Source organism: Scleropages formosus, chromosome 22 (genome assembly GCF_900964775.1).
Source record: "Scleropages formosus chromosome 22, fSclFor1.1, whole genome shotgun sequence".
Taxonomy (NCBI): Eukaryota; Metazoa; Chordata; class Actinopteri; order Osteoglossiformes; family Osteoglossidae; genus Scleropages; species Scleropages formosus.
This window is the reverse complement of record NC_041827.1, coordinates 5991022-6017598: the sequence shown is the minus strand read 5'-3', so window position 1 is coordinate 6017598 and position 26577 is coordinate 5991022. Positions and strand designations below refer to the sequence as shown.

Here is a 26577-nt window from a genome sequence, read left to right as displayed (position 1 = left end):
TTTTTTTTTTTTTTCTTTTTTTTTTAAATGCATCAAAAGCCCAGAAAGCGATGTTGTCGGTATGCTGCGATGAATTCAAGTTTGCTTAGGCACGTACACACAAAAAAAATCAGTCATCTTTTGTCATCGTTAGACTAAACATTCATCGTTCATCTGTAATTTTTCTGTGTACCTTGGTTAATTAACCAGCTATAATTTATTTTGAGAAGAATTCAGAAAAGAGCTAATGCAAGACATGCTTTTTTTTTAATGAAATGCTTGGATTTCCCTTTGGGAAAAGGATATACCTGGATGCTTTGGGTTCCTTCACAGTGCAAAGATTGTAGCCGCCCTGCGATGGACTCACGGTGTCCCATCCATGGTGTATTCTGCTTCGCCTAGCGCTGTTTCCGGGAAGGACTCCAGACTGCCGTGCCCCAGCGTTAGGATAAGTGGGTGAGTGGTGTCGCGCCGCACCGTGACGTACCGTGTTCGTCTTTCAGTCACGCAGATGGAGTTCACTTTGTGCAAATAGTATCTTCTGCTGTTCATTTCAGAGCAGTGAGTTCATAGGAGTGTGAGATCGTAACATGAGCTTGAAGAGAGCACTTAAAACCTGCGCACTGGCTCCTTGTGTTTCCGATGTTTGAGTTAAGGATTGTTGAATATGTGAGTATTTTTGTCTCTTACCACAACACACACTTGCTGAAGCTGCTTGTCCCAAGTGGGGTCATGGTGAGCCAGAGCCTAGCCCAGCAACACAGGGTGTGAGGCTGGGGAGGGGATGCCAGTTCATCACAAGGCACCTCAAGCAGGGCTTGAACCCCAGACCCACCGGAGAGGAGGACCCGGCCAAGCCCGCTGTGCCACCACACCCCCCATTGCTTACCCCTTTCTGAAAATTTCTTTATTCACCGGATGTGCCTGGTGTTTACGCCCCCAGCCAATAGGTCAGTAAAATGTCCCCACACAGATAAGGAGTGTTGAGTCGCATTAATTCAACTGGCTTCTACAGTGTTTACAGCTCATGTCTGGTGTTGGCGATCGTCAGCGATCGATTACGAGACGATCGATGTTGCTCGTGTTTCTCGGATGGAACCGTCAACAATCGACATTCGGTCGATTTTGCGAGGACAACGTATATTTCATTTATTTTAAATTAAAATTCATTTTAATGCAGCTCAACATTAAGTCAAATGTTAGAATAAAACGTATTTTTCTGTATTATATCTATGGGGGGGCCTTTTACACAACCTAATCTGTGAAGGTGACTTTGACCTGTACTACTAGGGCTGCCTGACACACCAGCCGGTACCAGCTAGAGCAGGGTACTTACCCTAAATTACGCTTGTAAAATTACCCAGTTGTATAAATGGATAAATAATAGTAGGGAGCTTACGGTTGTAAGTTGCTTTGGACAAAAGCTTCAGTTAAATGAATGAATGTAATGGTGTTTGCATCCTCGGGGCAGCTGACGGTATACAGGGTAGAGCTGCGGTGTTTGGAGCCAAAGGTCATGGGTTTGAATCCCGCCTCCAGCTGTAGTACCCTTGCACTAAGTACTAACCCAAAATTGTCCAGGTATATGAACGGGTAAATAATTGCAAGCTGCTTTGGAGAAAAGCGTGAGTGAAACTTGAAGGATGAGATGTTTGTCAATATCGTGATCGAGTTTTGCAGGGACGCCACTCGGCAAACGCTTGACCACTTGGATTTTTCCACAGAAGGCGAGTCGCCACAAGCACACTCGGGCTATGCAAACATGCTCTGAAAGTGCGATGCATTCTGGGAGCCGAGAGATGAATGGGAGCCTTTGTGGGGAAGTTGCTTCTGGTGGGTGTGTCTTGGGTGTGTTGTGCTGTGATGTCATGCGGTGTCATGCTGGAGTAGCCCCTTCCTCTCCCTCTCTACGTCTAGGAGCGCGCCTTTCTCGCAGCGAGCCGTTCGGCGCCGTCTTCCTGCCAGCGCGGAAACCCGATCTCTTCGCTTTACTGAACGCGCCTACGTGTCAAACGGTCTACGAGACTCGCCGGACCGGCCGCCCGCCTCGGATGCCGCTTGGAAGACGCGGGAAAACGGCTCGAACCTTGAGGTAAGAGGAAGGCCTGCGTTTTCTTTCAGGAAACTTGCCACGTGGGTCGTAGCGGGACGCGGCTTTTCCTGTCTCTGAAAGGTCGGGTTTCAGCGGAGTGAGGGAAAAAAAAAAAAGAAATAACTGCAAACACTTGGGTAGTTTTCCCCACCGTGTGTGGCTTGGCTGGAGGGCAAATGCTGAGGTGTCTGATGGTCACAGTGACTCTTTTGTGCTTCCTTGGCGAAGAGCGTTGGGACGGCAGCCTAGTTGTCGTCTTTTGGGTCTTTGCTTCAGGTGTGTTATCGTAAAAGCCACTAATGCAGCGCACAACTCGGGTCTGTACCGTACTCGTGATGAAGTGAAAAACACTGATATCATAGAGACAAAAAAGGGACCGAACGTGTCGTTTTGAAGGACATTCCCACATGATCAGAATTAGGCCATACATGGAAATACCACCTTGTGTTCAGTGTTTAAATTAAAAAAAAAGGTATTAAAGGTAAACCTGCAGTAACTTACAGTATATTTATCTGAATATCACGTTAATGTCGTTTGTCCCGTCCTCTTTTCAACGAAGTCGCCGAAGACGGTCTTCTCGGACCGACCGCCGCCGTATGACAAAGCATTAAAATACCGCCTGCATGGAGCTGAGGAAGGCAATTCTGCGTAAGATAAGAGATACGTGGGGTGTGTGTGTGTGCGTGCAAATTATATCTGGCCGAGCCAGGTTTACGAGGATGAAGATCCGTCATTTATACCTTGAGAGTCGACGAAAACTGCAAAGTAGCCGGTGCTACTGGAGCCGTGCAGAAGCTCTGTTCGTGGCTGCAAATATTGATGGTAACAGCAACGTATGCAAATATACAAGTAAATCAGAAACGCCATCGCAGTGCGACTAAGGGAAATTTGGCAATTTCTGTTGCGGTGTATATAATGGGATATTCGGGGAAAAGGACAAATCCGTGTTGATAAAGATACCGTCACCAAAGTCGTGTTATGCAAGGCCGGTCCTAAGTTGCGGTCGAATTTCTGGCCACGATTGCTGCCTGCAGCAGCTGTAGACGATCAAGTCAAATATGAGCGGCAGAGCTCGTTCTTGGTTGCGGTGCAGCTCTCTGATTTTTTTTTTTTTTTCTCTAATTTATTTTCCTTGTACGTTGTTTGGATTCCTGCATGTGCGCATAATGTTAGCCCTCTTACTGACCAGAAACTGGTACTGAAATTAAAGATATTGTATTGAGAGGCTGACTGAATCTTAACCATCTTAACCATGACTTTTTCTACCACAGGTTTCACCACAAGAGGGCACTTTACACTTTTTTTTGAGGAAAGATGATTATTATTATTATTATTATTATTATTATTATTATTATTATAATAATGTCAGATGGCTGGGATATCTGGTAACTGGGTATGTTATGAAGCTAGCTGGTTACAACACTGTTTAATACTTAACGATATTGTAGAGATTGATATTGAAGCCAGAAACAACAAAACATCATCTATTATAATTTAACTCCATTGGGTTACATTCATGACTGAACATTTTTTATGTTATTTTTTTATGCAATTTTTTTCTGTTAAATTAATTAAATGTTAATACATTCTTGTATGTTGAGAGAAAAACAATTAGAAAATGCCCACGGCACCAAACGTGACATTGTTTTCACCGTATGAGTCATTGCGCTCGTCAGTCTTGTGTTCAATGCGTTGCCTTTAAGGGCAGGAGGTGGCAAACTGGTTAGGGCCGTCATCTTGTAGGACCCGGGTTCGAATCCCTGCTCTTGTTACAGTACCCCAGAGTCGGGTACTTTCCTTGAACTCCTCCCTTAAAAATGACCCAGCTGTACAAGTCGGAAAATAATTCTGAGTGTTTTATTCTACAAATATAAGACCGTAAGTCATTTTGGAGAAATGCATCAGCCGAAGGAAGAAATAGTAATCATCGAAAATGAAACAAACCTGCTTCTTTTAATTATTCAAATTTAAGTTCTCTTGCATCTGTTGCATGATCCAACAAATGGCATGCACATTTTTGTCCATACTGTATATATACTGTATATAATGTGTATTTACTGTACACATACGCTTTAAAGGACACAAGGTGTGTGTGTGTTTTGATGACTGTTTGCAGTTGCAGGCGAGATGTGTACACACACCCACACATACACACACCCACACACGCACAATGGCAACAGATGTGCTGACGCTTGTGGGTAAAAGAGAGCAGTAAGAGGGAAGCTGGAGCAAAACGTAAGCGAGGATGACGGACGCGGGTACGTTTTGGGGAGAACGGCGAGAGGAATTCTCCGCGCTGAGATCCAAGGAAAGTCAGAAAAACTAAGGTGTGATCCAGAGATGTTTTGTTCATCGGGAAGCTCCAAATCAGAATTTCACCTTTCTTTTCTCCACTCTTGAAAACATGAGCACTGTGCTGCACTGCTTTTTAATTCGATTTTTTTTTTTTTTTTTTAAAGAAATAGAAGTGTTATGAAACAAAAGACACACTGAGGGCTGATGTTTTGGCCTGTCGTTCAGTTTCCTGAGTTGCTAGAAGGTGTTGATCGCAGGGGATCAGCTGCATCATCAGGCAGGGAAGGAAGTGGCTTCTGCTTGAATATGAGGGCAGAACTTGCAGTCAGACGACATTGTTGTAAGCGCATCTAAGATGGCGAGGGGATGGGAGGATCGCTCCCAGAACCGTTGGACGTGCCTTTTCTCGCCCTCTGAATAAGCTCCGAGGAATGCGGCTGGAAGGACGCGGCGGAGCGAAAGTGGCCGCGATGAGCCGCTTAACGCACACTCTCCCATCGAACCCGTGTCGACTTGGTTCAGGATTTCTCGAGAGAGGGACTCCAAAAGACACGTCTCCAACATGCTCCGACGCCTCCCCCTCAGACAATAAGGGGTTGCGGCCCAGGCCCTGGCTTGGCATGGTGCGCCAGAAGCCATACGGGATTCTGACAAAAAGCAGACGCGGAGGGAGGGAGCGAGCGAGCGAGCCTAACGGCTGTGTTACGGCAGCCTCTTGGAACCCTGAGACTCCGCCGTGAACACAACGCCCCGTAACCAAACAAACACTGACGACTGTAAGCTTGGATGCTTTTCAGCGCTTGCGTGTGCGCTCTTCGAAATGGCGGCCGAGAGGCACGCTGCTACGCGGGCGGAGTAAAAGTGATTAGTTTTATTGCGCAAAGGGACAGCGGGGCGATTTCACAAATTATTGGTGGCACGAGTCCAAAACATCTACGCCCCTTGGATAACCCTAACCCTCCTGGGTAGGAGCTCAATTGATGTAGCTCTGCGCTCCCCTTCAACGGAGCGGCTGCATTTTTGCTGCCATTTTACGACGCTGTACAGCGTTTGTCCGGGACAGCTGGTAGTGTAGTGGTTAGAGCTTCTGCTGCATTTGGACCTGAAGGTTATAGGTTCAAATCCCAGCTGTAATACCCTTGAGCAAGGTACTTACCCTACATTGCTCCTGTGAAATAACCCAGCTGTATAAATGTGTGAACCAGATGCATTGGAGAAGTGTGTCAGATGTGCACGCACTTCTCTTAACTGCTTGTCCAAGTGAGGGTTGAGGGCCATGGCAGCATGGGGCTTATCTGGTGGTGGAAGGGTAATTAAAGTCTGCCCCGGACGGGGAAGCAGTTTACTGCAGGGGAGCCACATATTCACACACTGCCGGCAATGTAGGGTCAACGTTTAACCTGAAACACATGTCTCTGTACCGTGGGAGGAAACTCGTGCAGATGTGGGGAGAACATGCTCGCTCCACTCGGACTCAAACAGCGCAGGTGCTGTGAGGCAGCTGCGCTACCTGCTGCACCGCTGTGCTGTCTCGCACGTACGTCGTCGTGTGAAATTCACATTTTAAAACGCGGGATAAAATTCGACGCCTTTCTAACCCGATAAGCGATGCCGGAACGTCGCGGAATGATTTCCTTGTCCCGTGATTGAAATAATATTTCAGCACGGACGGAGGTGCATTCTTAGAAGACAACTGGCAGGGGAAAAAAAAAAAGGGGGAAAAGATGGAATTTCAAGAAAAAAACGGTTCTAATTTTTAACGCGTCCAGTGATTCACTTGGAACGGAGGTCCAGTTATTCGTAATTTAGTACGGAAGTGGAGGGTAAATAACATTCACAGTGTCAATTTTCCTCTATTAGTTAATCATAAATGAATAAATATGGTTTGTTCTTTTCTTATTGCCCCTTTGCTCATCTGTTAGCTGTCCTTGCGCAATAAATACATCTCGGCGGCCTGTAAACAGTGTTACGTGCGCGTGTGGTTAGCCTTAAAAAGGAACTTATCTCTTAAGCTAATTAACAACTCTGGGGCTTCCAGCAAACACTCCAACACCCAGGCTGTTCTCAAACTCGCACCCGTCTGCAGGAAAAACGGCGGAAAAAGTTCCTTCTCTTCTACCTGCTGTTCGTTCACATGATTCTCTCCTTTAACTTTCCCTCATTGATAAAAAAAAAAAAAGTTTTGATTTGTTTTATTTCCCAACAGACTTCAAGGAACTGTTGTTGATCTAGATAAAACAGTTTGGGAATGGGATGAGGAGCGTTTGGGCGACACGGATAAAACATCGTAGAGTTTCGACAATTTCCAACAGACTTGAGAGCGGAATAGGGGAAGTTTGCTCGGGACAGGAGACGAGCGAAGAGTTAAAACGGCCGCACGCGTGCACCTCCCTCTCTTTGTCGCTCTCCAGCCCATGCCATAATCTGTTCCTCTCCTCCTCTAAGGCATTTGTATGAGCGCTAAGGAGGTTAGAGGGAAAGAAACCTCGTCGGCTAGCTGGATGTGCACAGGTCGAGTGCGCTGGGTGGTGGCGGATATAACCGGGAAGGATCGACCCCTCGAAAAGGAAGGCAGAAAGCCAGAAAAAAGGCACAGCTCTGTTCAGGAAGGGTGAGTTGATCTCGCAAGGAGGAGTATAGAACTCGTGCTCGCCGTTTCCCTCTTGAGCCCGTTTCAGCTGCCTGGCCTGGGTGTGGAGTTGCCAATAGTGGGGAAGTCTTGCGTCAGACGGTTTTGCATGTGTGACATGGAAACGGTTTAAATAAAGGGATGTCACTTATCTTTTTACATATTCACGTTTACATCAACCTTGAGAAATATTTGAACGTGTGAACGCCAAAAAAAAAAGCAAGTTCACATTTTCAAGTATTTCCAAATATATATACAATAAATATGTCCAAAGGACACCAAAAAAAGCAAGCTGACATTTTGAAATATTTCCAAATATATATAGATATATATGTACAAGAAATATGTCCAAAGGACAATTGAAAAAAAGCAAGCTGACATTTTCAAGTATTTCTGAATATATATATATATCTACAATATATAAAATAAATATATCCGAAGGACACCAAAAAAAAGCAGATTGACATTTGCAAATATTTCTCAACGTTGACTATCGGCGATCGTTGGGGCAGAACTGAACATTTGTGCCGTTTGCAGCAAAACCCTCCTCTGGAAGGTAAAAACATATTTCCCGTAATCGAATGACAAAAAAAACAGTTCTTCATTTTCCCAAGCAAACTTTTGTGCAACTCTGGAAAGGTTGATTATCGAAAGCTTTCGCGTAAGGTGTATAGTTATGCGAGGAAACCGAATGTGGCCTTAATGTTAACTGCCAAACTGAAGAAAAATAAAGTTTGCAAGGCAGATTTTTTTTTGTCCTCCCCACCCCCCAATGAGAACTCTATATTATAGTCCTCTGGAGACTGGGAATAAATATTTCTCTTTGTCTCTCTGTATCTACTCTACATCTACTCTATATACATATGTACTGCATGCTGTTGGCTGCTGGTGCTGTGGGCCAAAATAGTCCGTATTGTCAGTGTCTCGAGTTCTTGAACACATGATGAGTTTATTCTAACAGGATATAACTGAATCCATGCAGTCGGTGAGCACCGAAAATCAAACTAATTTCACTCCACGCTATTTCTCCATAGCTGGTGTGCTGTGATCATTTATTACTTTGACTCTTCTCCAGTACTAACTTGTGCTGTGAATAGAAAACTCTTTCCATTGTCTTCTGTACAGAGATTATTTGCTCTCCGTACACAACTGACCAACCATCCATAGCGCAAACCCAGCCTCGGGATTTTTACAGTAGCCGCGCGTGGTCCGACGCTTTACGAGCACGGTGCTCACATGTGTTAGTAGGCAGCGCGTAAATTTCACATGGACTCCGCGGAGAAGTTTACAAGGATTCACACTTAATTAGACGGATGTGAGGGTGACTAAAAAAAGGAGCAGATCCACTTTGAACAGATTACGGCACGGATCTCGCTAATTGGAAGGCGCTATGTGCTTACTTTAGGTAACTGGACAGTTGAAGACACTATGGTTAAATAGTTTCCTAACAAGCTTTGCACATTTTTTAATATCTGAAAAAAATGATGTAATTGATAGGTACAGACACACACGCTGTCTGAAACCACTTGTCTCGAGCGGGGTCGCGGCGAACCGGAGCCTAACCCGGCAACACAGGCCGTAAGGCTGGAGGGGGAGGGGATGCACCCAGGACGGGACGCCAGTCCATCGCAAGGCACCCCGAGCAGGACTCGAACCCCGGACCCACCAGAGAGCAGGCCCCGGCCAAATCTGCTGCACCACCGCGCCCCCTTAATTAATAGGTAATTATATGTAATTAATATGTTTAAAAAAAAAAAATGAAATAAAAGATGTGAGCAGAAAGGTGCAAATCCAAGGAAGGCCTTGGTTTCCTTATTGGAAGAGCTGCTTGTGTTATCCATTCTGTGTACCTTCATATAAAGAGCAATGGAAAAGTCATTGAAAGAGCCTCTCAGGCCAAGCAGAGCAAATACCGTTTACTCACAAACGCAGTTGTTTCCCGTTTTTTCCGAAGACAGGACACACGTTAAGTCAGTTTCACTTACTTCGCGTCACTTACCAGCCCACTGACACCTATGCAATATTATTGTGACTGAAACTTTGATACTTGACGTAATATATTTCTAATCACAGTTTCCCACCATAAACTGCAGCAATACTTGTCAGCTGCACTAATTCCCTGCTGAATGAATGCAATCATAATGGAAATTAAAAGTCCACGTCATTATTGCTGCAGCGGTAAAACAGAGACGATACCCAAGTAAGAGAACATTATTATACTTGTTTTACCAGAAGCCAGCAGTCTGAAGACTTTTGACGATCAGAAGAAGAACTATTTTACATGAAATAGCCTCAGAATTAATTTTATTAAATAGTGAACAACAAAAACAGCAACAAAATTGTAAAAACACAATTCATTGCTGTCCAGAAATGACGGAGGTTATGCTGCTATGAACTATGGATGATTCTGCTCTAAATATAATAGAGTAATATGACATAAGAAGGGGACACTGTGTCCCCCAGTGTCCAAGAAAGCATAATGTACCTCCCCCAGGACTTGTGCACAACTCCACTGAGTACAACTGCTAGTATTTGTTTGGATCCCCAAACAACCTGGCAAGTTGAACAAGTTGCTGCGCTGCTGTGCAGCATAGTAGATGCTGCAGTATATAAATAAATTTGGTATTGCTGTGGTCAACACTGGTATTTCACATTTCTACAAATGTATCACTCGGCAGAATATGCAATAGGGACCTAAACCGGCAAAAAATCCAATATTTTTCCACGATCATTTATACTCAAGGTGCGAGTGTGACACATTGTTTCTTAAACATCATGCACGTATAGAACTTCATTGTTATGAACATAACAGAACTCCATTGTTTGTTAGCAATAAATGTTGCAGTACGAATTATTTGTACTAGGCTATAATTTCGAGTGAGTGTTCTCTAATCCTCCTAGCCTCAGACAAAACAATAGTAACTCTCTAAGCTCTTTAAGTCGGTGACACGAAAACTAAATCTCCTAGACGCACTTCTCGGAGTCTTTGACTCTGGACTCGTAAATGATATCTTGAAACCCCCTTCGCGGAGCACCAAGAAGTCGAGTAGAGTGGGTACATGCTTTATTTTTATCATCCACCAGTATGTAACATCTAACAGATTCGGGTCTTTGGTCCCATCGTACTGTGTATTTATGGAGATATAATAACTAGTGTTTAAATGGAAGGAAATCCTAGCCGTATAAACCTCTATAATTAGCGGGAAACAAATGGTCCGAGCTATAAGCAAACGGTCGGTTTCTTATTTTCTTTCAAGTCGTTTCAAGTTCAGATTTTGCTGTCGCATATAAAAAGACAAAATTAATTAAAAAGACAGTTTAGTACAAGATCAGCTGCAAGTCTGCAATGTTAATATGGGATCCTGCAAAACACGAATAAGCATTTGTACTGCAGAACCTCATACTTGTAGAAGGCGGTTAAGATGAATGGCCTTGAAATCACGTACTAGAGTGAGATCGTGGTATTTCCGAACTACTTTCCCTAGCACTCCTAAATGCAGTATCTTACAGTACTGTAATGCAGTCCTTTTCTGGGTAACGTTATAAAACCCTAACCCGAATTTGTCATTTCACTGGAACCTCTGGAATAATAAGCCCAATGTTGATTAAAGCACATTAATGCAAGTGTTTTATCGAGCATGTCCTGTAAATTTAGGCGTTGCAATATTTCGGGATTGAACGTTGACATTGTGAAATACAAAGGGATAAGGTAGATATTATCGAGTGATTTTTTTTTTTTTTTTAAACAAGGACAACTCACCCAAATATGTCTTTTACAGAATTATAAACTAGGAAGATGCCTTTTAATAGGAGGATGGCAGAAAACGAATGATACTGTATTTATTTCAGCCCTGTGGCTTATTCTTAAAACACATTTATTTGCGTGTCTGTCCATCATCATCATCATCATCGTCGTGTGTTTTCCTGCATGTGTCCTTGCAAATAATATCCTTAATCAGATCAGAGGACTGACTCACTGACACAGTGGCATATGGCTCAGGCTGCTGTATGACCCAGTAGGTGCCTGACTGGTTCAAGGTGAGTCTGGACCTCTTCAGCCCAGCACCTGGCGCACTTTAAAGCTCTCCGTCTAATTCCGGGCTTCATGATCACATGGATGTCATGTTTCTTATTTTCATGTTGTTATCAGCTGCCGTAACACAATACTTGGCCACCACGGTGAGAGCATCTGCCTCTTTCTGTTCAAACAACAATCGTGAGCAGCTGAACTTCAGCAGCAAACTCCTCTTCTGCAAACCAGGCACCTGGAACTGTCCTGTTGTAATCCTCATCCCTGCTAATGTATTTTAAGTAAACTAATTTTTAAAATACCAACGTTTCTGAAATATAAATATAAACCTGCAATGATAATTATTTCCAGCGCCTGTCCTGTTCCCAGCTTACTACCTCCTACAGCTCCCTCCTCCTAGGAAAATTGTACTGTTCGTGCTTCATCTCGTAATTGACATGGCAAAATAACATAAGCAAATAGCAGTCTAAATATAATCTTGTAAAATGTGATCTAGATTAGGGTACACTTCTGTTAACACACCTACTACACGTTCACAAAATTAAGCTTGGGGATGGCTGGTAGCGTAGTGGTTAGAGCAACTGCCTTTGGACCCAAAGGTTGCAGGTTCGAGCCTCATTGCTGGCTGTAATGCCTTTGGGCAAGGACTTACCCTAACTTGTTCTACTTAAAAAAAATTAGCCAGCTGTATAAATGGGTAAGTAAGTGTAACCTCAACAGTGTAAGTTGCTTTGGAGAAAAACATCAGATAAATGTGAACTCAGCATTAAAATTTGATCCTAATTCTGTGACCGGTGGTTTTCAGAGATGTGTTTTTCAGCCTTTACTCGTGATCCGGAAGGATCTTGGTCATGAGCCTGTGGTCGCATCGGAAGAGATGCTCGCTTTGAAAGAGGTGACCCCGCGAGGTCACGTTTGCGCTTCGTGAAAATTTAGCGTGCGGATGCCGATGTCCGTTTCTGCCGGTCGTCAAGGCGAGAGGCGTAATCCACGCCGACGGAGCGCGGGGGTGACATCGTCGACCGTCGGAAACGCCTCTCACCGGTCTTCTCGGCGAACGGTACATGTCCAGGAGCGTCCGTCCGAGACGGCGGACCGCGTGTCCGCATACATCTGCCCCGCCGCCACCTCCCGCTCTACTCCCCCCGTACCTGAGCGGTTAACAGGGCTTCGGCAGAAAGTTATCTCAGAAATACTGCAAACAGAAGCAGCGGTGTAAAACTCATCTCTTACACCACAAAGGGATGCGGTATATAGAAACACACGCTATACCGATAGGAAAACTTCTCTGCCAAAGTCACCTTCCAAAGCTAAAAACAATTATAAAGCAAATAGCTTCATTATCAGCTCCAAAAAAGTAATCTCCCACATTGGAACATTGTAGCACTGCCAAAAATAGAAGTTTTTTTTTCTTGTTTAACCAGTCTGATTATCTTTTTCTGAGTAAATACATTTTGGCTTAAATTAACTGGAAAACTGTGACAATTTCACCCCCTACAAGACCAGAAGTGTAATTACAGCTAATTTACTTCTTGCAAATACTCATTAATTGGGGAAAAATGAGTGTTTCTTTTTTATTCCGTGTTCTGCAGCTGTCTCCCTTGCATTACAGAAGTTCTGTTCGTGAAATAAAAGCGAGAATGTCTAAGCAGTCGTGAAAAGTTCCAGATTTCCAGAAGGGAGGAAAGTTTGTGATGGTGGAAGAAACTAAAATGACTGTATAAAAACATGGTACACTGTGGCACATTTCGAGGGACAGTGAAAGCGGGAATAGACTGAGACAGAAGGAGATGTGGGAAGAGTATTTAACAGAAGGACATGTGATCAGACACCGTTTCCCAGCTGCCCGGTTCGCAATCCGGCTTTACACTTTAAGGCCAAGGCTGATTAGACACATGTGACTGATTTCGTATTTGTTCTGTGTGTGTATGTGTGTGTGCCAGAGGCCTGTGGAAGAGCTTTAGACCTGGCGGTAGAGGGAGGGTGTTCGGCACTTAACTCCGAACGTGGAAGCCGAGTTTAATTCCTCTATGATCGCTTTGGGATTATGAGCCCTAAAGGAGCAGTATGAGTCTGGGAGATTCAGAATAACACCAGTGGAATCTGTGGAATACTTGACCATCAATATTAAATGAGCTAAATGAGGACATGCAATCAATAACACTCTTCTTATGACAATAAATGTTTTTTTTATTACACCAATATGCAGCCTAGGGCTCAGGAACTGACCAGTTGCAAACGCTGGGACACTTTCTCAGGTCTAGAAATAACCTTCTTATAGTCTTATAGATAATTATTTATCTATAAGATAAATGATCGTCAGTATCTTGTCATGAGGGAGAATTATCCTATAGTAACTGTGTATATTTATATGTCTGTTGTGGAGAAACTTTTTCTTCTCTATTGTTGTAAAACTAGTGAGTCTACGGTCCTGTAGAGGCAAAGACTGAAATTTCTTTTATGAAGACTTCTAGAAGCTCCAAGATGTCATTCTACGTTAGATATTTTCGACTTTTTGCTGACTCATACTAGCGTTCGTGGAAAAAAGTTCTGAATAAGGATGAGATTGTCACACTGTGAGAAACAGCCAGAGGGCAAACTCCACACCTATTGTAATAAGAGTTTCAACCATGGTGGCGCCCTTTTGAGATGACGTCAACCCTTTAATGAACTCCCATGTTAGCCTATCTCAAGTATATTTAATATTATATAATATAATAACAGGGCCCAATTTCTGCATCTCATGTTAATCTAAAGTCTTTACAGGGATCTCATTTAAGGAGGTCTCTTCAATGTACAACACTGTGCTAATAATCGTATTCAACTTCCTAAGGGTGAATGCATAGGGGAGCCAGGAAGTGTATTGGTGTTTTAAAGAGTAAGTAATTCTGTTTAAAAAAGAAAGAAATTAGTTTGATAAATGGCTGCAAGGATTGTATTATTGCTCGTGAGCAATGTAGTTTGGAATTATATAGTATGGAATCCTGATTTTCTTGATACCAGTATGCCAGACAGAACTAGTCTACCTCTTTCTCCCCTTGTTTTCTCTTTATCCAGGCCAACCATTCTTGAAAACATCCAATCACCCTTCAAGACTGATTTACTTGAACTAAGAAGTTATTCCAGAATATTCATTCCCCCCCGGTTTCAAACATGGAAATGGAAAAGCTTCCAAATGGTAACCATTACAACTCAGAGGACCTCAGCCCAGAGAAGATCAATCTGGAAGATGAGTGAGTTCCCTCCAAAATATTCACGCGTTGGTCATACTGCACTTCAGATTTTGTCCACCTGAGCACAACACTGGACAGATGTGGCAAAACGCTTAAAGCATCCTCAGCTGATCTCTGTGGTACCAAGTGCTGCTATAAACAGATGCCAAGCCACTCTCGGGGGCAGCGAACTGCATTATAATACGGCCCTTCAAGCACACAAAAATATTGCTCGTTAAAGACATTTTATACAATTTCCTCTCCGATTACATAGTATCATGCAACAGCTTTTTCCCTCAACCTATCAGGATCCTGAACTGTCTGCACCACCCTTAACCACCAGTTACATACCAGAATCCTGCTGCTCTTTCCACATCGACCTCCATTAGGTCAAATTAACCCTCCTTCTGGAGTAATAATTGCTCAAAAACCGACTCTTTTTGCGTTGCCACTTTTAAATCTGTTTATGTTTCTATTTATTGTACCGAACTCACCATTGCACTTTGTTCTTACTCCATAGTGTTATTAGTTTAGTAGTCAGCTATAGTGAACTGTACCGTAGTAGTAAGAGAATATGTTGTAATTGTTGTCCTCTATGTCACACCGTGCTCCAGGAGAAACGATATTTCACTCCGATGTTGTTCTAAACATATTTTGGAAGTGACAATAAAGTTGACTTTGCTCATTTATAGTTGTTCTCCTTTGTATTTGCACAGAGGACAAATTGTTGTTATCACATTGCCTGATTTCTTTGTATAATGACAGATTATGCATTCAAACGTCACAGTGAGAAATTTTGATTTGTTGGCTCAAAGTTTCGTTACCATCACTAATGGTGAAAACACAAGTGCAAGTGAACCTGTGCAGATATATGAATGACAATGTATTTATGGAGTGATTAAAAATCAGAGCAGCGGGTAGAGCGGCTGCCTTTAGATCCGAAGGTCACGGGTTTGTATCGCGGCTCCGTCTGTCGCACGTCGATCGGGGCGATTATCCTAAGTCGTTGCAGTTCGGAGAAAAGTGCCGGCTTACCGAATAAATAGCTGAAATAACTTTTCTCCCCGAACCTGAAAGACGTGAAGGCGCTGAGGAAGAACGCGAGGAGTTCCTGCCTCACAAGAGCGAAGGGCAGAAGCAGAATGCCTTCACAGATGTGAGTATAGTTTGTTTCAGCGTTGGCCTCTATTAAATGGGTTTGTGCACTACGGCGAAAAAACTCCTAAGTCAGGTCACCAACCTCGAAGAAAAAGCCTTCAGGTTCTTCCAGAAGACTGGATACTGCAGCACATTTCCCCGTGTTCAGTATCTTTAGCGGTGTTATAACTGCTGCCACGGGTCGAAGGGCGGCTCGTTGGGTAGAGCTGTCATCCGAAGGAAGTTCTCCCATCTTCTCCCTTAGTATGTCGATGTCCTGCGATACATCGCCATGCCTTTACGCTTTAACATAACAACGAGAAATAGAGGAGCCTATCATCCTCTAAAATGTGATCTAGAGCAGGGCACTCCTGCTTAACACACATACTACATTTTCATACGATTCAACTCAGCAGAAAAATTTCATCTAAATTCTCTGACCGGCGCCTCTCGGTATAAACAGTGATGTTTCGGTCTTTGCTTTTGAACCAGAAGCCTCTTTTTCATGAGTTTGCGGTCGGAACAAGAGAGGTTCACATCGACGGAGGTGACCTTGGAGGTGACTTCAGCACCCGCTATGTGTCACCACGGCCCTTTTAGCAATTTCCGGAAAAAGATGGTCGGGTATTATTTGAAACAGAAAAAAAAGTCTTCACTGTAGGCTAATTAATTTTCGAATATTTTTTTCATCCCAAAGCAGGCTGAGGGAAAAACGTCCTTCGGTATGTCTGTGTTCAACCTCAGCAATGCCATCATGGGAAGCGGAATTCTAGGGCTGGCGTACGCCATGTCAAACACCGGCATCATCCTTTTCACGTGAGTAATCGCTGCTCTTAACGCTGCAGACGACAATAAACATGGGACGTAACGCGAACGCGTTCCAGAGCTACTTTTAAACAATTAACGAGCTGTATGAAAGTTGTTTCGTCCCCTGTTGTGACGATTTGTTTCTGGACGAGTACATTAAGCTGAATAAATTCTAAGGTTTACCGTTTCAAAAATCTCAGATACGGTGCGGATATAAAGTTTACCGGAAATGATACTATGTAAAATTTCGATATTTAAGATTCGGTCGACGATGAATAGGTTAAGTATGATGGAAAAGAACAGGGAAAAGATCCTTGTGATGGACTGCACCCCATTCAGAGTTTACCCTGCATCACACTAAGCATCCCAGACATTCCCGGAGCACCACAACCCTGCCATAAGTTATCAATAGCGAGTGAGTGCATTACAGTGGCTGACATGTATAAGAATCTTCTGCGAATACAGAGTACGGGTGAATTCGTACATGTCTAGATGACCGACGAGCATAATATTAAGGTGTTCCCTTACCCCAACCCTAACCCTCTCAGTACCATGAGCGGCGCTCATCATATCTTAACCTTTTCCGGTAATTTGCTTATTTCCATCACGCGCTCAACATGCAATCCACCGTAACCCATGGCCCAGTCAACGCTACTTCCTTCAACACTTATGTGCAGAGTGCGTGCAGGCAGTGTGACTTGTTGGGGTTGTGATCTTAGAGAACACCTATACCGGAGAGGCTGCGTGAGAAGGCCTGCGGTTCCGTTTTCTTCCGCCAGCCCTCTTCCTCCCCTGCACCGCCCTTCTCTTGGTTTCCCTCACAAAGGCTGGACGGGAGCCTGAAGCACAGAAGCTGGAGCTGCTTGTCTTATGGTGTAATAATATGGTATGACAAGAGCGCCACGCAGATTTATGTGAGACAAAGTTCACACAGAGGAAGGCAGAGTACGGTTACTTACACTTGCTTTTCTCTAAAGATACTTGCAGTGTCAAATTACCTACAATCATTTGCCCATCTGTATTGCAGGGCAATTTTACTGGGGTAATTTAGGGCACATACTACAGCTGGAGGGGGGATCTGAAACTGCAACCTTCGGGTCTAAAGGCGGCAGCGTTAACCGCTTCACTACCAGCTGGCCCTCTACTTTCTCCCGGGGTTGACGTCAGTGAAAATTACCACGTTACTCATGAGCCCTGGTTCTATATGTCACAGACAGGAGGGTGTAGGGTTGCGGGGAGCAAATAGCGTGGTGGTGAGAGCCGTCGCCTTCAACTTAAAGGATGTGGCTTCGCTTCCTTCTTTCTACGGCAGTAAGGTCCCTACCCAGTCTTGCTTCAGTAAAAGCTACCCAGCTGTACGGATGGGTGAACAACTGTAAATAGATAAATACACAAACTGAACGGAGTAAGACTTTTTGGAAAAGCATCGATGAAGTGAATAATGGAATGCTGGGAGTAACAGAGAAGCTGGTGGGGTCCGGTCTCTTTCTCAGTCAGTACTATGTCGGTTTGTACGTTCGAGTGACGCAACATCGTACTGCTCTTACGTCGCTCGCTCGCTCGCTCGCTGTCCTTAACCACATGTCCAAGTCAGGGTCGCGGTGGTCCGGAGCCTACTGCAGAGCCACAGAGCATAAGGCTGAGTAGGGTTAGGGTTAGGGTAGGGTAAACCCTGGATGAGACAGCAGTCCACAGCAGCGTATGCTCGTACATCGACACCGGGAAACAAAGCACGTCCTGCTAGGCCAAAGCAAATAAACGAGTCGCACAGAATTTCCTGCGGAGCTGCGACTCGGGGAAAGACCGATACCGACACGGAGACCGTAGTATTGCATTGCGCGAAACGCAGAGAACATAAAAAAAAAAGCACCATGACAAACACCTGCGTGTGTCTTTTTGCAGAGTCCTGCTGACGTGTATTGCTGTTCTGTCCAGCTACTCCATTCACCTTCTGCTGAAAAGCGCCGGAGTCGTGGGTAAGCGGGTCGTATGATGACACACATTGCAGCACGGGCCCCGGCTGCCCGGACAAAACGCATTCGTTGTTCCGCCAGGCTGCGGTTAATAAGTGCGGCACAGATAACCGCCCGGTCTCTCCGCTTCGTGCCTCGTGGATGAACAATTGCTGCCATCAGGAAATAGACCGCTTGGCTGGTTAGCGGGAACGAACGGTGCCTAAGGATCTCTTCTGCAGCCTGTGCTTCTCCTTCGTGCAGGAATACGTGCGTACGAGCAGCTGGGCTACCGGGCATTTGGCCACCCAGGAAAAGTGGCGGCGGCTTGCATCATCACCATACACAACATCGGAAGTAAGTCGGACCCGTCGGCGCCGAGCGGGCGGAAGTGCCACGTCGGCGCGGCGCAGATCTAGGGGGTACCGGTGGGAAAAATGACAGCTGTGACGATTGCCCGCGTGAGACCGTATAGACCCACGTGTGGGAGGTGCACGGAAATGTCAACGTCCCACTTTGGAAACCACGAAAGCTCGCCACTCTGGGATTTTCCCGTACTTGCGGACAGAAAGTCTCGCCCACTTGTGATTTTCGGTCCCCCGGCAGGACGATGTAGCTCATTTGAGATCTTTTTTTTTTTCTTTTTTCTGTTCCAAGCCATGTCCAGCTACCTCTTCATCGTAAAGTCTGAACTGCCCCTGGTCATTCAGGCCTTTCTGGGCCTGTCGTCCAAATCTGGGTGAGTGTCGGAACGCGGAGCGCCGTCGTCGACCGTACACGTGCGAGCAACGCAGAGCGCTGCGGACAAAGCGGGGAGGAACGCCGGAGCAGAGCTGGTCGTGACAGATCCCCACATCTTACACATTTAACTGTAACTTTTGTGTTTTAATTGCTTGAATAAGTGAGCAACTGAGTCCGCCGAACAACCTCGACTCCCATTCTGGTGATTTTGTGTCGTAGGCTCTTCAACAGATGCTTTCTTTAAAAAAAAAAAAAACTGCACCATTTCCCCTTTTTATGTAATTCTTTTTCACTCAGGATGTTGAGAATGACTATCTTTCTCATGGGATTTTACATTTACATTAATTTAGCAGACACTTTTCTCCAAAGTGACTTCCATGAACTCTATGTAGTGTTATGAGCCCACACGCCTTATTCACTGCGGTGACTTACACTGCTAGATGCACTACTTACACTGGGTCACTCATCCATACATCAGTGGATGACACACTCTCTCTGTCACTCACACACTATGGGTGAACCTGAACAGCATGTCTTTTGAGTGTGGGAGGAAACCAGAGCACCCAGAGGAAACCCACACAGACAGGGGGAGAACATGCAAACTCCACACAAACCAAGTGGGGATCAAACCCATGTCCTCCTGCACCATCTAGGCGCTGTGAGACAGCAGCGCTACTTGCTGTGCCACCATGCCACGACTAACCTGTTAACGGGGTGTCTTCAACACTACTACATTTACATTTACATGCATTCATTTAGCAGAGGCTTTTCTCCAAAGCGACGTACATCTCATAGAAAATACACTGTGTTCATTACATTAGGAGAAAGAGACATAGCTGCAGACGTGTGACTCTTAAGTACAGTTACTTTCTTTCCGCACCGACGTTCATGACACGAGTAGCTGCATAAAACTCGGAACAGATGCTTCCTGATCACCTTCCGACAATTTTTTTCTTTTTTTTTGAGATACACAAACATTTACGTACAATACAGGAGTAGCGGCTGTGTAAAGGCTTATCTGGACGTGATCATAAAGTTATGGTGCATGAACATTTACACCATACACGATACCTTATTATTACAATTTTACCTGGCAGCCTTCTTACTGCTTAGGAGAATATCGACACGTGTGTCCTCAGTGTGTGACCGGCCCCTGTTTATTTCCCCAGGCAATGGTATTTACAAGGGGATTACCTAATCATCATCGTCAGCATAGTTTTCATCTTGCCTCTTGCAGTGATGCGTCACCTGGGTATGTTCATCGCTCTTTCCAGATTCTCTAAAATAAAACCCAGATGGCTAAAATCAGGTGGAGGATTCACGCACAAGTCGCTTTCCGTTCTCTGGCCGTGTTCTCCGTCCTCCATCGGTGCTCTGTGGCCATTCTTCGCGTAATTGTCTTTACGCACGCTGATTTGAACAATTAAGGTGACGTCAGCGTGGGGTATTATTATGTTTGAGCTGGCATGAAAAAAATGCACTATCGATTTTTATTTCGCTGTGAATTTACTCATGGCTTTTTAAGTCCTCCAACCCAATGAATTATTTATATATTAAATTAATATAAATATTATTAATAATATAATATAATAACAATATATTAATATAAATTAATATATTAAATTAAATAAATGTACGTTATATGTTTATATATGCACTTATATGTAAATATGAAATATATATGAAAAACTAATATATGCAACAAGTTTTTTCTTTCAGATAAGTTCTGGAGGTATAACCTTTAGAACTTTGAAACAACGCAGCGGTGCGGTAAGGAGTGCGGAGCTTGTACTTTGTTTTAAATGTAAATGTGGTTTTATCCTTGCAGGGTACCTGGGGTACACCAGTGGTTTCTCCCTGTCCTGCATGATGTTCTTTCTCATCTCGGTACGTGAGCCTGCGAAGGGGAAACTGAGAGAACCATTTACTGCATGTATTTCCTGCAAAACTGGAAGAAACACACACACACACACGCACTGACTGAGACCGCTTGTCCCGAGCGGGGTCGCGGTGAACCGGAGCCTAACCCGGAAACACGGGGCGTAAGGCTGGAGGGGGAGGGGATACGCCCAGGATGGGACGCCAGTCCATTGCAAGGCACCCCAAGCGCGATTCGAACCCCAGACCCACCCTGAAAGAAACACCGAGACCCCAATATACCGAGGCCAGAAACGGGAGGACAGAGGCGGGCAGCATGATCACATGGAACCCCGTGTCTCTTTGTTGTGTCTCCCATCACATGTCGTAGCCCATAATATGGATCGTAGGAAATAGGGTGTGTTTTTTTACTTACATCAACGTGAACTTTTGTCTCTTCTTAAAGGAAGCGCACCGACGTGATCCTGTTTTCTTCTTCTCCGCTTCTTTCACAGGTGATCTATAAAAAGTTCAACATCCCATGTCCTTTGGAGACGGAGATCTTCACGAATCACTCCGATAACAGCACAACGGAGGACATCTGCGAGGCCAAATTATTCACCATTAACCAAGAGGTCAGATATTTTGCGGCCTAAAAGAGTTTAAATGCGCTTCGAATTTTCGGAGCCCGAGCGGAACCAGCGCACGTAACGGAGGAATTAACAGAAAAACCGTCACGTTTTGAAATGTAAGTCAGACCCTTTATGAGAAGTCGGCGGCTCCTATTTTCTTTCTCGGCAAGAACGGGCCTTCTGGTTAGCGGTAAGCGAGGAACGAAAGGCGTACGTTTGATGCCGAACACGAGCGCTCTTGGAAGAAACGTGTCCTTCGCGCCATGCCGCCGGCCTCACCTGCGCTTGGTTTGCTTTGCAGGCGGCCTATACTATTCCCATCCTGGCGTTTGCCTTCGTGTGCCACCCTGAGGTGCTGCCCATCTACACGGAACTTCGAGAGTAAGTGGGAAAAAAAATGGTGTTCAGACTGCTTTACCTTTATTCGTTTAGCTGACACTTTTCTCCAAAGCCACGTTGGGCTCTTTACAGTAACTCACCTATTTATACAGCTGGGTAATTTTACTGGATCATCTGAGAGTAAGTGCTTTAGTTAAGGACACCACAGCTGGAAGGGGGATTTGAACCTGCAACCTTTGGGTCCCAAGGCAGTAGCACTAACCACTACACTACCTGCTAAGCAGAGAACGAGTGAATGTAGACTCCTGTGTAGTGAAAAAAGAAAATATTTTATTAAAAATTATATAGACCTTGTGGATACTGGCCAATGAAAAATACCGCGGTTAGTGATGTAAACACTCGCGTCCACAGTAGCAATAAATTTCCACTGATCGCCCTTAACAATCGCTCCTTTTCCTTGCGCAAGCGCGACGGACCCGGCCAGCGGTCATACGTGCTTCTCTGTCTCTCCTCCTCCGCTGCAGACCCACCAGAAGGCGCATGCAGAACGTGGCCAACATCTCCATAGTCGCCATGTTTGTCATGTACTTCCTCACGGCTGTGTTCGGCTACCTCACCTTCTACGGTAAGGAAGCGGGATGTGATTGCGTTGTGTAATAAAACACAAACACGGCATGTGGTTACGCCGGAAAGGCTTCGTCCTAATGAGGCGTCGACAGGAATAATTGGCGGTAGGATGCGTAGGTGGCGCTCAACGTAACACGGTTTGCGCGAAGGTGTCAATGCACTCCGCCCCTTGCTGGTGACACGAAATAGCTTTGGGCGCGAGGTACTTGGCGCGCCGCACATGCGTACTGTACACTTGTCCTTTGTTTGCGTAGCCACCGTGGAGGCGGAGCTCCTGCACACCTACATCCAAGTGGATCCGCTGGACACGGTGATTCTCTGCGTGCGTCTGGCTGTCCTCATGGCCGTCACTCTTACCGTCCCAGTGGTCCTCTTCCCGGTAAATCCCCCCGTTATACTTCCAGCCGTCTCTGTCCGAGTCACTGTCGTGCGCGATTGCTGTCAGCAACATGGCGGCCTTTGTGGATTTGTGCCCAACATTACACATTTTATTACATCGATTTTTTTTTTTTTTTTTTTTGCATTTTCCTATTCACTTTTGGTAGATTAAGCATATTTTGGCATTATTTAGTACTGAGTCCGTTTTTCTAAAAATATTCCACATTCTTGAAATTGGCAAATTTGGGCACCGGCTTCCCAGCACCGAATATTTCGAGTACCTTAGGATCCGATGCTTTTTCTAGAATGTTTTGGTGCTTTCTCGAATCTTCCAAACTGAAACTGACGCTCTAGAAGAACTAGTGGTGTCTTTGTATTCAATAAACTTTAATCGTAATGAACACGAAAACTGACAAAACTAAGAACTTTTGAAAAATGTTGTTGCGTTGTGTAACACATGTTTTCCACATCTTTTCTTTAAATAATGACCATACCGTGGTGCTTAAAAGTATGTGAACCCTACAGGGATGATCATTTTTCTTGTATAAAATATTACAATAAATATATTAAATCTGAATGTTAAATCTTAAACTTATAAAATGAACAAAAGACTATGTTTTACACTCCTGATTCTACTTACCTAATTGGTGTAACCGATGCAACTTGGGCTTCACTTATTTTCACACCTGCACTACTACCATGTTTTTACTACACACAACATGATTTTCTGTAAATCAGCGTATGGAACTGGTCATTACACACCTATTACGTCACATGAGAAACACTGATTCTCATTAAATAACTGAGTACACATACTTTCAAGCACCCCTGTATAATCACTAGCCAGCTGTGGTCTGAAAGTTGGAGTTATTAAAATTTCAGGTGAAGAGTCCATATTTCCAGCATTAGTAAAACGTCACCTTTGGTACATAAGGACTTGTATAACTAGATATATTCACAGAGGGACAGTGTTTGCTATTTCACCGGACAACCAGAGCTACACTGTATCTACCGAGTCAAAGATTAGGCTTTGTTTATTCGGCAAACCGAATGACGACCTGCCGATTCCTTTGCGCCCTCAGATCCGAAGAGCCGTGCAGCAGCTGCTGTGCCCCGAGAAGCCGTTCCACTGGGCGCGACACATCGGAATCGCGGTCTGCTTCCTGTTCCTCGTCAACCTGCTGGTCATTTACGTGCCCAACATCAGAGACATCTTTGGCCTCATAGGTGATTCTCGGACGTATAACCTACCGGACGTAGACGGGTGACGTGTCCTAGGAGTTTTAGGAGAACACGGGAATTTACACAGTGATTCACATTTTCCTTCTTTACAGGTGATCAAGGCCTGGAGGCCTTGTATTCACACTGTGAAACTCTGGAAGAATCCTTCTAATAACCAAGCGGTCTTCTGTTACCTTCCCAGGGGCCACGTCTGCACCCAGTCTGATCTTCATCCTGCCAGGAATATTCTACCTCCGTATCGTCCCCAATGACAAGGAACCAATGAATTCGCGACCGAAGATTCAGGTACTTGATTTCCCAGGTTGAGCGGCACCTCTGGCACTGCCAATGCGTATAGGATCATACTCGGATGCCTTCATCACTTTGTCTCTTTTCATTTCCACTTTGCATTTTCAGGCTGCTTGTTTTGCAGCCCTGGGGTTCCTCTTCATGGTGATGAGCCTGACCTTCATCTTTATCGACTGGGCAAGTGGAGAAAGCCACAATAGGGGTGGGCACTGACACACCGCCGCCGGCCAAGGACACAAATGCCAAACACAACAGACAGCTTCCTTATTCCAACCCGGCCCACCATACACCCCTCCAGTCAATGTAGAGAATGACTAACTCCGAATGCCGCCCACCATCTGATGTTCCCCCACTGCGATGGGCTGTTTTATCACGGCTCTGTTACCAAAGCAACACGACCACGAACGTCTCATTATAGAGACACGGTGGAGTTGCAGTCTTGTTGAGGTCACGAGTCCTCGGAAACAGTTCTACACGGATGACCTGAACGCATACTGGCTTGTTGGAACGTGGCTTTGAAGGACCACAAAAACAATCAATGGAGAAATATCCAAAGACTGAGCGCCATCTGTGACATCGCAAGTTTTGTGGCGCGAAAGGAAATAATCGAATGTGAAATAGCCCTGTAGTGCAATCAATTCAAAGGGTTTATTTCCTAGAAGTGATCCACTGTAAATATGCCCAGTTGGCTCAATACCTTTCCATTTTCCTACCTTCCCCATTGCCAATGTCCATTTGTCAGTAGTAGTTTTTATGTGAGGGATAGGAATTTCCTCGTTGGCTCTCAGAGCCCGATAGGAATTACCCTCAAAATGTTCTGTCAGCTCATAACGTTTTTTTTTTTTTTTTTTTTTGTTGAACTAGTTACACGGATGAGTTGGTTGCTCGGTGTTTGTAACATTGAGTGACCAGCTCAAGAATTAGAGCCAAAGCAATGGCCAAATCTAGGCCAATTTATTGCCCTTCTGTTCACATTATTTGAGCTCTCATAAAATAATTTTTTTTATTTATAATCTTTAAAAAAACCCAAAGCGATGACTCTTGCTGGAGATTATTTTTGTAGTCATTCTAGAAGAGCAAAAATGTGAGTACAATATTTTTAAATTAAATATTTATATTTTATCCTGTAACTTGAAATATTCATTTCACCTGTATTTATATGATTCAAACCAAATATGCAATCTGATTACATTCTTGATTACAGGTCATAAACCTCAAAAGAGAAAAGTAGCATTCTTTACAGTATAAGTTAATCATTAGCGTCAACTACGGGTTACATTTTGAAAGGAAAGTTCTGTCTAATGTCGACATTACCTGCGTTTTTATATCTGGGCTTTGTGTTGGAAAATCCAAACTGACCTACCTTGTGGTCCTTGAGAACCAGAGATGATCCTCAGCCGTTTCTCAGTCGCTGCTGGCTGGAAGATGTCATTCTCTTGTTCCTGTCGAAGGTCTTTCCACGTGTTTTTTCAGCGTGTCTTTACAAACACCCTTTAATAAGAGCCATGTAATTGCCTTGCTGTTTTCTCCAAGCCCAAATAATGTGCTTCCTTTGGTTTTCCTGAGGAACGTGAGTCCTTGTCCAAACAAAAAGTACAGACAATCAGACATCAGAGATCCAGGGACATTTATAGGTGTAGACCAACCATAGTTTCGTTCTTGAGACAAGAAGAGCGAAGCTAATGTTACAACAGTGAAAACGTGTTTGCATTTTCCATTTATTTCCATTCACATCTACGTAACACTTTCTTTTATCATAATAACAGTTTGGGCGACTGTACATATAGGGCTTTATTCCAGACTTTTGCTGCACCCAACCTGTACATTCTCTGCTGCGGAAGGAAAGAGAAACAGCATGCAGAGCTCAGTTTATCCCAATGGATAATAAATTCACTGCAATTAAAAGCAAGGAATGTAAAAGGAATACCTTTTTCGAGCAAATCTGAGGCATGTACGTGGCAGTTTTAAAATGGTTTCAACCAAACTAAGGGACCACACACCAGGCCCAAAGAAGACAGCTGACTACTGGTGTGACCAGGGCAGGACCAAGTGGCTGAAGTACACTGTTGCTAAAAGGTCAAACTTTTCTTGTTAATTGTAAATGCAAAATGGTATTTGTGTAATTCTTTGTTCAATAAAGGTATACATCATTTTTTTGTGAACTGGGCTTTCTCCTTTTGCCTAATTCACGGAAATCAAGGAAAGTCAGACATTGTAAAAAAAGAAAAAAAAAAACGTGATGGGGATTATCTGAATTTGCACCTTCTAAAGGAAGGCTGTCCTATTGTTCATGAGCCAAAAAGCAACTGGACAAAACACCAGTTTAAGCATTAAAATGTT

The 26577-nt window shown here is 44.3% G+C and overlaps 1 protein-coding gene across 4 annotated transcripts; it reads left to right on the top strand.

Moving 5' to 3' along the window:
• Positions 1–350: 350 nt before the first annotated feature.
• On the top strand, positions 351–25250 carry LOC108918404 (sodium-coupled neutral amino acid transporter 3-like). 4 transcript variants are annotated; one of them, XM_018725560.2, is made up of 17 exons: positions 351–435; positions 1897–2071; positions 14083–14258; positions 15315–15393; positions 16072–16190; positions 18084–18157; positions 18398–18490; positions 18791–18872; positions 20044–20126; positions 20703–20761; positions 21247–21366; positions 21665–21744; positions 22227–22327; positions 22584–22708; positions 23790–23934; positions 24131–24234; positions 24346–25250. In XM_018725560.2, exons 3-17 carry the CDS (start codon positions 14179–14181, stop codon positions 24448–24450), a joined length of 1449 nt encoding a protein of 482 aa, XP_018581076.1. In that variant the 5' UTR covers positions 351–435; positions 1897–2071; positions 14083–14178; the 3' UTR covers positions 24451–25250. The 4 variants fall into 4 exon arrangements, with proteins under 4 accessions (XP_018581076.1, XP_018581078.1, XP_018581075.1 ...); XM_018725562.2 differs by lacking the exon at positions 351–435 and having other exon boundaries at positions 1781–2071; positions 16075–16190; XM_018725559.2 differs by lacking the exon at positions 351–435 and having other exon boundaries at positions 1783–2071.
• Positions 25251–26577: the final 1327 nt, after the last annotated feature.